This window comes from Pygocentrus nattereri, chromosome 17 (genome assembly GCF_015220715.1).
Source record: "Pygocentrus nattereri isolate fPygNat1 chromosome 17, fPygNat1.pri, whole genome shotgun sequence".
Lineage (NCBI taxonomy): Eukaryota > Metazoa > Chordata > Actinopteri > Characiformes > Serrasalmidae > Pygocentrus > Pygocentrus nattereri.
The window spans coordinates 32,630,898-32,643,294 of NC_051227.1; the positions used below are offsets into that span (position 1 = coordinate 32,630,898).

The 12,397-nt window shown below is 42.0% G+C and overlaps 2 protein-coding genes across 2 annotated transcripts; one reads left to right on the plus strand and one right to left on the minus strand.

Moving 5' to 3' along the window:
• Positions 1–440: 440 nt before the first annotated feature.
• Positions 441–5,575, minus strand: dhrs13b.2 (dehydrogenase/reductase (SDR family) member 13b.2). The gene is made up of 8 exons (XM_017694862.2): positions 5,312–5,575; positions 4,515–4,706; positions 4,142–4,399; positions 3,662–3,991; positions 2,794–3,123; positions 1,858–1,947; positions 1,180–1,202; positions 441–1,010 (listed from the first exon to the last, which is right to left on the minus strand). Exons 1-8 carry the CDS (start codon positions 5,355–5,357, stop codon positions 1,002–1,004), a joined length of 1,278 nt encoding a protein of 425 aa, XP_017550351.2. The 5' UTR covers positions 5,358–5,575; the 3' UTR covers positions 441–1,001.
• A 151-nt stretch (positions 5,576–5,726) lies between these two features.
• On the plus strand, positions 5,727–12,192 carry gemin4 (gem (nuclear organelle) associated protein 4). The gene is made up of 2 exons (XM_017694861.2): positions 5,727–6,046; positions 8,907–12,192. Exons 1-2 carry the CDS (start codon positions 6,037–6,039, stop codon positions 12,098–12,100), a joined length of 3,204 nt encoding a protein of 1,067 aa, XP_017550350.2. The 5' UTR covers positions 5,727–6,036; the 3' UTR covers positions 12,101–12,192.
• The last annotated feature ends 205 nt before the right edge of the window (positions 12,193–12,397 follow it).

A 12,397-nucleotide genomic window follows, 5' to 3' on the forward strand; every position in this document is an offset into this window, starting at 1 on the left:
AGAATTTGTCACTGTGGTTTAAGGCTGGTATTCTGTATGTAAATAATCACCCCCAAAATGTAGTTCTTTTTAATAAATTTGTCCAAAGAAGATGGAGGGATAACTTCTACAGGATCAGGCTGTATGGACTGTGGTAATTAACAGCTAAGTGAAGAGAGACTGAAATTCAGAGAGAGAGACATATTGGAGGAAGGGAATGTACCCCATGTGTATCGGGCAATCGCTAACTGGGTTAAATTTTGAAAACTACACTGAACCCAATTTGGCCTTTCTGTTTATCTACTTATGGTGGTAACAGTACTGATGTAATACATGTGGAACTGATGTACAGATTTCAACCAAACAGGTTCAATAATTTGCTTCTGTTCAGAGTCAAGATAAAAAAAATTATAAATCTGCTAATATTTATTGAAAATATTGTTAAAGGAGCCCATGCAATATTTGACTATTTTTTGTTCTTTATCATATGTTTTTATTCAAGTATTTTGCAAAACAACCAAATAAAATGTTCTAATCTGCCAAAATGCAACTGTGTTATTGAATAATATACATTTATTCCTGTAAAGACAAACCTGAATCATTTGGAACAATCTGAGACTGTATACCTACAGTCTTCTAAAATCAGCCCAGTGAAATTTTTGTAGATCTGTTATTATTTAAATTTGTCAAATAAATATCTTACCAAATTCAAGTCTAAAATGATCACAAAAGAGCTCATATTATTCATGATGTCAGATCTAACTTTCTATTTACTTGGGGCCGAACACTCTGGCAGGCTTCTTGGTGTTGTGTTCAGTGTTCTTCTGCACCTTTGCGCAGTTTAAATAAAGTCATAAAACTCAGCAGATTGACACCAGCCTTCACAACAACCTACAGAGGGTCCAAAGAGAAACACCTGATCCATGGATCCAATCAGGAGTGGAGGAGGGAAGATGGAGGGAGAGAAGAGGGATAGTGTTGTCTGTCTCCATGGAGAGGAGCTGTAAGTCCTCTGGCATGTCTCAGAATGCCTGCACACAGGAGATGCTGTGTAAACACACAGTATACACACAGAACATACACATGGCAGCACACCTATCCCTCAAACACACTCTCACTAGTACATGCAAACATGCACACCACTGAGACTCACAGACATTACGACGTAAACTGCTAACACTTTATAGCCTTTACTCTTACCTTTCTCGCTGATTGTTTCTTTGCTGCAAGAAAGAAGAAATATTCATTAGAATTATAATTGTACTATGAATTAGTAAATACTACAATCACATTTGCCATAAACACTTTTCATTTAAATACTGTCCCATCCAGCATATGCAGTAGTACTTTGCATTTTAAATGTCTCTATTACAATATTACATTATCTATGTTTAACCCTCATAAATATTAAATATAGTGCAGTACTTTTTCTTTTCTGATACTGATGTTGATAATTGGCTCCAATATTTCTTCTTTAAAATATACTAAGCTTTAAAATGGGCTATTTTAAAATGAAGCACTTCACTTTAGATCTAAAAGCAGGCTATCATGTTCAAACTAAACATCCTACTACCGCACACAAAGAAACACAGCTAACATCACACAGTGTGAGTATGCTATTCAGCTAACAACACAGCGTCACACAGTGTGACTGTGCTATTTCAGGCTATATTTGTTACAGACTTCAGATGGTTTTTCCCCTCCACTATCCAGCATTTTCAGCTGATATTGGCCTGATATCAATCCCATCCAAACCGATATGCCATCTTCAATAAATGGATTTTTAATACTTCCTACAAACAAAAGTATCAAGTCAACAGTTTCAACAGTTTACAATAAGTTTGAGGACAAAATGTAGGCTAATTCTTAACATCTTACCCCTAAGGTACTGAGGGACTAGCCAGAGCAGAAGTCCAATCATGGTGATAATGAATCCAAAGACTAAGACATACCACAGAGAGTCTTGCTCTGAGATGGGGAAAAAGAAAACACTTAGAAGGGCATAAACTAACACCCAAAATGTAGAAATCACTCTTTAATAATGCAAAACCTTTTTAAATATAAAATTAATAATGCGATAGATACATGTATGTTGCTGCTGTCAGAACAAACCTTGTATCTCCATTTTTCAGATTTTGACATACAATGAAGATGCCTCTTGCCTTTTCCATGATGAATGGAGTAAAGAAATGGGCCCCAAAATGACTGGTTACATTGACTTACATTAAAAGTAAAGTATATATTTTTAATATCCTATAAAGTTAGCATTTTAAAGATAAAATTTTTGTTGCAACAGCAGTGATAGGATGGTTTTGATGTGATGTCAGTAATATACAATCTCATAGAATTCAAATCATGTTTAGGAAGTTTTAGATGTGTTCATGATTTCAAAATGATTCAGAAAGCTATAATATCAGGTTCTATACATTCTATAAATCTAATTAACATATACAAATAGTTTTAAAAAGAGTTTCTCTTATTTGCAAAGGATTACACAATGGATAATGAACTTAGGTTTAATTTATTCATATTTTCTTTTTTTTCCCCAAAAATACTTAAAATACTAATCATTGTACCCGACAGTATATTTCTCCTTATATTACATACATTCACACTGTATAAGTTTAAAAAGTTCATAACAAAAACACATTGGCTGCAGAAATTACACCTGGACTGCCATCTCATGGTAAACACATGTAATTACATATGGGGATTTTCCAGAATGGGACTTTCCAATTGAGTTTCATGCCATCCCCTACTAAACGCAAATTCAGTGAGAATCAGTGGAGGCTTAACTGACCCTTGGTGTCTTACCTGAGACAGTGAGGGTGAAGCTCTTGCGGATTGGTATGCGCAGAGCCTGGTGGTGAACCCTGCAAGTGTACTTGTAGCCAGAGTCCTCCAGGACAGGCTGCAGCAGGAAGAAGGCTGAGAGCGAGTATGTACCATCTTTATTGTGGCGGTGGCTGGAGTACAGCACGTTCTTCAGTACTTCAGGCAGAAAGCTGGAACCTGATGGCTCCCGTACCCACTCAATGTTGACATCAAGCGGGTAATATCCCTCAGCATCACATACCACCTTCTGCTCTCCGCCCAGAGTTAGAGCCAAGGAAGAGCCCACGTTCACTGACACACGAGGGGGCTCTGTTGGACCACAAAGAGTAACAATACCAAATCTGGTTAATATCTCAAGGTAGAATAGTTAACAGCTAAATATGTTCGTGGTAACTAATGGATATTTCATGGTAATTTCCCATCGGCATAGGCCTGTACATTGTATTGTTTGCTAAGTCCAACCGAAATGCTTAAACAGCCTGTTTAGCCTGTTTCAGTGATAATGTCATGTCATGAAACCACACATTCACACATCAGCCTACATCAGTTTAGCCCCACCCACTCACACTAAGGTTAAAATGAGAGTTTCAGCCTGGACTGCTTTTTGAATGCAGTCCAAAACATGGCAGCCAATCAGAAAAGAGCTCATTACATATGTCAGTCTTAAAAATCACAGCCAATTCAATCCTAAGAGATAAAGAAAGGTTGGAAAATAATTATGTAAAATGTATTATGACTATTTTTGGTAGATAAAAAACACGCTGTAAGTGGACAGTCGGGGGGAAAAGAAAATGCAAGATAACGTCCCCTTTACAGCCCTTCTAAAATGCATGCTTGGTTGTCTCACCGTGGATGTTGAGTGTAATGTCATGGCTGCCGTAGAGAGGGGGGACGTGCACTGAGCACACGTATGTGCCTTCACTGGCCTGGGAGGTGAGTGGAAGTTTCAGAGAGGCGTTTCCGGCTCCAATGGCTTTGATAGAGACTCCGCTGCCCTCTGTCTTGCCTGAGCGGCTGGAATAGCTGAAGATTTTGGTGCGTTCGCCACGTCGCTGAAGCCTCCACTCTACAGTCATGCTGGCCTGCTTATGATCCACAGCAAACTGACAGTGCAGCGTCTGACCCATCATTAAGCCCACTGCAACACTAGGTGTGCGTGTCACTACAACCATCGCAGCTGTTAAAGAGAGGAGGAGAGGAGTTATGTTGTTCCCTCTTTACCCTAAATGTAGTCAAGGCAAGACATGTTTGGTGTTGTCGAGGTTTGCTTATTTAGTTAAAAACATCACTTCAATATCCTCAAGGATAACAGAGAGGCTGTAGTTACCTGAGGTGGTCAGAAGCTCCCTGTCTGCAACCTGAATCCACTCGTGATGTCCTTCCTGTGCAGGTGTGTGTCTGAGGAAGGTGGTGATGACGAACAGCCCCTCAGTGTGTGTGAGGGTACAGGTGAACCAGATGTCATGCTCTTGAGCCCCTAAACCAGGCCAACGCATGACAATGCCTCCAGTGCTGTATCTGCGGATCTCACACTGCAGCGTGTCCCCGCCACCTTCCACATAGCGCCTCATGTCCACCTTTGAAGCTGCATAAAACAAGCAGATAAACTACTTTTAGCCTAAATTCTTAATATTGCATTGAGGATTTCATCACTGCCCCCTTGTGGTGAGACTCTAAAAGCTTTGGTGAAATATACTCACCTACTACTAGGAAGGTGATGACATCCTGGTCTATAGGACGGTCTCCTAAAACCCCAAACTGCAGCAATGCGTTTCGATGGTGGTATGTGGTCTCTTTGTGACCCTCTGCATTTGTATTTATTGACTCATCCACAAACTGACATGGCAACCACTGGACATCATGCACAGACTGAGAACCACAGCGGCCTACACCTGTTCATCAAAATAACAAGCTGCATATTATAGGGTACCACAGGCCTAAAGAAAATGCACTGTTGGGTTGCTTAAAGACATAAACATCCTGATAAATGAAATATAAATAAAATATATTCATAGTTTCTGGACATTGATGGGATAACAGAACTGTGTGAAATGATTGGATGCAAATGCTTTCATTTTTTTTTTTTTTTTAAACCATGAAAACATTAATGGGGGGCTTCAGCCCTGTGGTAACACACAAGCATACATACATTGTTGCACAATACAACCTTATATAAGATTTTCATGACATTCATGCTGGCAGGCGGCAGAAACACAGAGCAGACTTCTGGATAAACAAAACTGAAAGTAAGCGTGGCACCTCTTATTGATACTACTAGACCAAGACATACTAAAACATACACATTAGACGTTAACATGCGTCAAATTACACCACCCATCAGGTCTGAGACTAATGAGGACCAGCTATGTTGCTGAACAGACTAAGCCGTAATGGGGTGAGTCGGTGGTCAGTGCTGCAGAGCGAAGTATGGAGTGACGTGTCAGCTGCACAACATTAAGGAACATTTCAAACACTACACTCGACTCATTTAGCTTACCTGAAGCTAACACTGCGAGGAAAAGACCACCAAACACAATAAACATGGTAGACACCGCCGTTCAGAGCCGTCCAGTCTGTGAGCGAAGAAACCGCCATGCAAACAAAGTTGCTTTCGCTTTCATTTCGTCACGGCTTCACTGACAGAGACGTGCACGCGCAGCGCCGGTCCTGTCAGACCGACGAGCTTCACTGAGGTCGGACCAAACGGCAAGCCTCAGCTTTTACCTTGCCTTTAACTCCACCAGCCCTGCGTCCAACTGCATGGACACCGCTTCTTTAGTAAGGACACCGTGCGAGTGAAAAACGCGGAGCGGGTGAGGCTGTTTGTCCGCGCGGGGGCGCGAGCTGAAAGAGCGCTGAGAGGTTTTCTGCAGGTTTCTCTTTCCTGCGCTCGTCGACGCGGTAAAGTCTCCTAACACCCCTCCGTTTGAAAGGTCAGTCCTCATGATTAGAGACGCGTTCGCGGTTACTGCGCTGTCCGAGGATTAAACAGCAAACGGACGTTTACTACACACTTACCTCACGGTGTCGTCGACGTGCTCTGTAGTACTTTGTCTGCACAGCGACCACCTGCTTTATTCCACCAAACGAGTTGCTGCCAGCAAACCTACGGAACCAGCAGAGCTTGAGAACGTCAGGACCTGCAGGCTTTCCTGAGGAGTTGGGATGAGTGCTTAATGTCTGGGTCTGTTTGGCTGATTTTTGTTTTGCAAACAGAGCAACATGGACCAAGGTAACACAATAATATTAATAATTAATATTTTAGACGTGCATTCCTTACAAAACAGATCTATACTAATATTATAAAACTTCTATAACGTTACATAGTGCTATAGCAGTCTCGTGTTATGTACTGTGAAAAGCTGGTTCTTCGAGGTGGTTGATGGTTCTCAAGTAAAGGCAGTGGTTCAGTTTGGAACCATGGGTGCTGTGTGGAACCAGTTTAGGCCTAAATGGCTCTTTGCATGAAGTCAGTGAAGTCATTTTTCAGATCAGTGGTGTTTTTTTTTTTTTAATATTTCTGAATAGGACCTTTACAAAAGCAGCACTGCATAGCACCAAGAGGTGTTTCTCTATTGTTACCATGTCAAAGTTGGTGCTGTGTAGCACCATATTCAAAAACGGTTTTATGTAGAACCATATACAACACATTCATCAACAATCTGAAGAACCATTTTACCATGCAACAAACAATTTGAGCCCGAAATGGTTCTACTGGAACTCATGGTTCTGAACAGAACTGTCTTTACTCAAGACCCCTTGAAGAACCTTTCCTATAGAAATTTCCTGTAGTATTAATATACACTGTTCAAAAAAATAAAGGGAACACTCAAATAACACATCCTAGATCTGAATGAATGAAATATTCTCATTGAATACTTTGTTCTGTACAAAGTGGAATGTGCTGACAACAAAATCACACAAAAAAAATCAATGGAAATCAAATTTATTAACCAATGGAGGTCTGGATTTGGAGTCGGTCCAGTCCATAGCTTCAATGCCTTCATCTTGCAGGAACTGCTGACACACTCCAGCCACATGAGGTCTAGCATTTTCCTGCATTAGGAGGAACCCAGGGCCAACCGCACCAGCATATGGTTTCACAAGGGGTCTGAGGATCTCATCTCGGTACCTAATGGCAGTCAGCCTACCTCTGGCGAGCACATGGAGGACTGTGCGGCCCTCCAAAGAAATGCCACCCCACACCATTACTGACCCACGGCCAAACCGGTCATGCTGAAAGATGTTGCAGGCAGCAGATCGCTCTCCACGGCATCTCCAGACTCTGTCACGTCTGTCACATGTGCTCAGTGTGAACCTGCCAATCCTGGTGTTCTCTGGCGAATGCCAAGCATCCTGCACGGTGTTGGGCTGTGAGCACAACCCCCATCTGTGGACGTCGGGCCCTCATACCATCCTCATGGAGTCGGTTTCTAACCGTTTGTGCAGACACATGTAAATTTGTGGCCTGCTGGAGGTCATTTTGCAGGGCTCTGGCAGTGCTCCTCCTGTTCCTCCTCGCACAGAGGCGGAGGTAGCGGTCCTGCTGCTGGGTTGTTGCCCTCCTACGGCCTCCTGGTGTACTGGCCTGTCTCCTGGTAGCGCCTCCAGCCTCTGGACACTACGCTGACAGACACAGCAAACCTTCTTGCCACAGCTTGCATTGATGTGCCATCCTGGATGAGCTGCACTACCTGAGCCACTTGTGTGGGTTGTAGAGTCTGTCTCATGCTACCACGAGTGTGAAAGCACCTCCAACATTCAAAAGTGACCAAAACATCAGCCAGAAAGCAGAAAGGTACTGAGAAGTGGTCTGTGGTTCCCACCTACAGAACCACTCATTTATTGAGTGTGTCTTGCTAATTGCCAATAATTTCCACCTGTTGTCTGTTCCATTTGCACAACAGCATGTGACATTGATTGTCAATCAGTGTTGCTTCCTAAGTGGACAGTTTGATTTCACAGAAGTTTGATTTACTTGGAGTTATATTGTGTTGTTTAAGTGTTCCCTTTATTTTTTTGAGCAATGTAGATCTTTTTCCTAAGAGATGATGCATGAGTATGTGATTTGTTGACTTGTTTCATGTCCACTAGTTGACCGGTCACTCAGCTATGTAGTTTTTCATGGATGTATACATATCTTTTGCTTTACTTTTCATATTAAAGAGGGATAAAACTTTAAACAAAATGTCTGCATAATGCAATATTTAAGATGTAAACAGTCATTCAGAGTGGTTTCATAAATAGTTACAAATACGCTTCCTGATACATCTTTTATTGTCTTCATGTTATATTGTTTTCTGATATTTATGATGCTTATAATAGTTTAAGTATTTATAATAGTTAATTTTTTTTAGCCTAAAATGTATGTTTTTTTTTAATCCATTCATGGCAGGAGAGGTACATGTAGGGCATAAGATAAAATAGTCCTGAAAGAAAACTTTTTCCCTTTTTTTCAGATTCTACTATTTTATCATCACCATTATTTATATATATATATATATATATATATATATATATATATATATATATATATATATATATATATATATATATATATATATAAATTCACTTGTCTTGGATAGTAAATAAATTGGCTATATTTGATTTGTAGACATTGTGATTCCTGTCACTTCCGCTGAAAAGAAATCAGACTCAATACAAATCTCCAGAATGCACCATTTTTCATCAAACCACTCAGAACGACTTTGTTTACATCTCAACAGGAGAATTTGGAAAATGTAAAAAGGAGGAAAGAGTTCCCCATGGTTAATGATTTATATTTTATTATATTTTTTGTTGCTATTTTTGTTAGACCTCTTTTATAGTCCCTCTTGGTGCTAGAATAGAAACTAATACATTTCATTGTATATGTAGTTTACCATGGAGAATTTGAAACCCAACAAGTCACCTCTGTGAAAACTTCCTATTAGAGATTAAAGACTGTAAAACTATTTATTGTGGATTATATATTGTACAGTTGTGAGGCACAGTTTGATCAGGTAAATTGTAAGAGGACAAGATAAAGATGTACCAGTTTCGATAAGACATGTTTTGCGTTTTATTATAATAGTCTTATTTTTTTCCTATAGAATCCTGGCTAAGCTGCGAGAAGACTGCTGTTTTGCAGGGTGGATTTTTGTTGGCAAATCAGCTGTGCCAGCCAGCACCCCTCTCTGCTTTGAGAAAAGAGGACTGGGAGCGTGTTGGACGCCCTATAGTTCAGGCAGTCACCGAAATATGTGGACAGTTGTGTGGAGGCAACCAGGACCGTCTTCAGTGGAGAAAGAGAATTCTTTGTATTATATGGAGCAAAGTCTTAGGGACTGAGAAAGGAGAGGATGTTGACATCAACTGGAAGGAAAACCCATTATTTCCTGTTCAAAATAGCCTCCCTGACATTAACCATGCAGTTTTATTTGAACTGGTTAAATCAATGGGTTTCTTCAGCGTTTATGCTGATTTGCTCCAGTGCTTTCAATCAGACGAGCAGTGCAAAGAGCTGGAGAGGCTAGTGAAACATGTCACAAGCGACTGCACAGAAGAGGATGTGAAGTTCTTGCTGGAGGTGTGGTGGGAGCTGATGAAGGAAAGGAGGGAAGAGCTGGACAGCCTAGACCAACTCTTTAACATTCAGTGTGCTCGCTGGACACAGAAGCCCTCTGACTGCTCACCACAGGCTTCAAAACGATTTAAACCAGACCCAGAATCTGCCACATCGTCAATGTGCACGTTTTCCATCCTATTCCAAGGATTGAACAACATAAAAGAGAATATAACATCGTCTGAGTTGTCTTATTTTGGCCTCTCCAACTGCCTAGACATGCTGTATACCTCTTTCCTTTTAGACCATGCAACAGACCTACCAGTTGAAGTTAAAGTTCAAAACATTGCCCGCTCAGTGAGCTTGAAAAAAGGAAATGGTCTCTTGGAGGGAGATGACCTTACTCAGGCCATACGTGAAGCCCAAAGAGATCTTGCCGCCACATTGACTCCTGCTCAGACAAAGCCAAGTGAGATGACCCTTATCCAAGCTATGCAGACAGTGCTTGGAATAATATGTTCTTGGGAAGTCAAGGGATTGCTAAAGATGCCCACACATGATCCAAGTGACCTAGCAATCCGTCTCAAAGATGGTCTTTGCAGAGTTCTTAAGTCTTTAGAGCCGTTTTCTGAAAATCTGGATGAAAATGAACAAGCATTGATTAGTTTGAAAAAGACTTTGAAAGATTTGCTTGCATCCTCATCTTTTACTGTGCCTGAAAGCCCCTCAACTGAAATGGAGAGTGTTGTCATGGATATTCTTGACAATAATCTAAAGGGGTTCCAGGACCTTCCTAAACTTTATGCATCCAAACTGAGCCAAACTTTCAGTGAAGCAGAGTGGTTAAGCTGTCTTGAAAGAAACAAACATGCATTTCTACAAAAAGACCTTGTTATGACATTATCCTCTACTCTTATAGCCAAATGCCATTGTGATGCTGATGTAAACCAGGCTAAAAAGCTGAAGGACATTATAGTAGACATATTCTCCCAGCTTCCTTTACCTGACAAGAATGCAGCACTATCCAAAATTCTTAGCTTGTCAAAGAAAGGGTTGCATGGCTTTCTTCCAAGCTCAGTGACAGCAGGCTATGATGAAGAGGTCAATTTGGCTTTTAACAGCATCATCCAGAATGGAGCAAAAAGCAGCCTGAGCTCAGCAGTCTCAGCTGTAGCTCGAGTTGCCTTCCAGAACCCAGAGGCCACCTTGTACAGATGCTGCCACATGGCTGTGGTGAACCTTGGAGCTCATGCTCTTCTTGCTCAGATTCTCCAACAGTTGCCTGGCCTCAGAAGCTCACCAGGAGACACCACAGAGATGAGAAACAAAGAGCAGAACTTGTTGTGCATATGTCTGCAGGCCACTGCAAGGGACAAGCTCTCTTCACCTCAAGAGGAAGACCAGTTTCTGCAGTTCCTGTCTGCTCTGATGGAACCCAGTATTGTTGGCCAAACAGAAGAAAAAATCAGCTTCCTTCCCCCAGAGGAGGTTATCCATGCATTCATCCTGCCTTACTTCTCTTCTTCCACGTCTAGCTCACCTAGCCTTGAGTTGTGCCTTCGGCTTCTACAATGCATTCTGTCCCATATATCCTCAGATGACGCTACTCCTTGGATAATGAGCTGCTCCCCATTTCCTCTTCTATACTGTCTTGCTCAGCTCCTGAACAACTGCAGTAGGTGCTGGGAGCAGCCAGTAGAGGGCAGCACAGTCTTATCTGTTGAGCACAAAGGACTGCTGATCTCCATTCTGACCACACTTGGAAAGGCAGTTGGCAAGGAAGTGGCTCTTGCCCCTGGTACTTGGTCCAGAGCTATCTCTTGGCTGTATGGAAAAGCAGAAGAACTTGACTGGACTGTCCGCTTTCACCTGAAGGAGGTGTGGGGAGAGCATTTTAAATACGAGGTGCCGAGTTCACTTATGGCTGTATGTGAGCTTTCAGAGCAAGAGTGGTCTGGCCTGGTGTTGCCTCACTATGGACAAGGCACAGGCCTGTTGGCATGGGTGGAGTGTTGCTGCATCTCAGATCATTTTCAGGCAGCCATGCTGGATTCCCTGTCTTTAAATCTTCTCAATTCAGATGAAGTACTCATGTTCAGCAAAGGCCTGATGGTGGCAGTGCTGCAGACCCTCCCCTGGTGCACCACTGGCGAGTGGGAGCGTTTGCTACAGATGCTGTGCAAGCTTCTGCACTCCGATAAGCTTCATGTTCCATACTCTCTGGAATATGTAGACTTTCTGCCATTACTTGACCTCCATGCTTTTGCTGTTGATCTCCGTCTGTCTGTGTTTTTGCTGCGCTTGTTCCAGCTACTCTGTGGCTCTAGCTGTGCAGACTGGCTGCCTCCCCATGGCTGGGCACATGTAGGCCGGCTCTGTGCTGCTGCCATGAGGGGGATCATTGACTCTGTGAAAGACAAAGTACCCCTCCCATCTACAGCAACCTCTTCCAAAAGCCCTGACAGCAGCAGTCGCGTTCTCAGCAAGGAGGTCCTTTTTGTGTTGATTCAGCTGTTCTGCCATGTCGTGCATGTGCAAGTAATGATGCCAGGCCAGCCAGAGCCTCTGTTCCTGTGTGCACTGGAGATTCTGTCCAACTATGAAGCTGTGCTGGCAGCATATCCCAAGAGTAGCACTGCCCTACAAGGAGCTAACACACGTCACTTTCTTACTACCATCGCAGACAACGTGGAGTGCACAGACATGCGAGCCGTCCTACACCAGAAGATTGCTCAGCTTTGAGTCTAAACTGGAGCAATTGATGCTTTTGAATTTAAGTTGGTTTCATTAACATTATTCTTTTTTTTTCACAGAATAAATTTTCTCACGCAGCATTTGCTTGTTGTCTTGTTCCTTATGAATACATACAGATACACAGAACATGATATGTCTGCTTTTGGCAAAAATGTGACAAGATTATGTCAAGAATTGCACTGGCTATGATTTTCTGTGTAATTACAGTATAAAGCCTATAGGACTGTTCATACAATTCAGAAAAACAGTTGGGTTGATGTTTTGGCATTTCCAACATTGTGCTGG

Excerpts from the sequence above, each read along its gene's own strand:
- dhrs13b.2 (XM_017694862.2), bottom strand. The coding sequence starts at position 5,357 with ATGTTTATTGTGTTTGGTGGTCTTTTCCTCGCAGTGTTAGCTTCAG. Across the intron at positions 1,948-2,793 it reads CTTCACCCTCACTGTCTCAG|AGCAAGACTCTCTGTGGTAT; the intron begins GTAAGACACCAA and ends TCCCCATCTCAG. Across the intron at positions 1,203-1,857 it reads AGTCCCTCAGTACCTTAGGG|CAAAGAAACAATCAGCGAGA; the intron begins GTAAGATGTTAA and ends TCTTTCTTGCAG.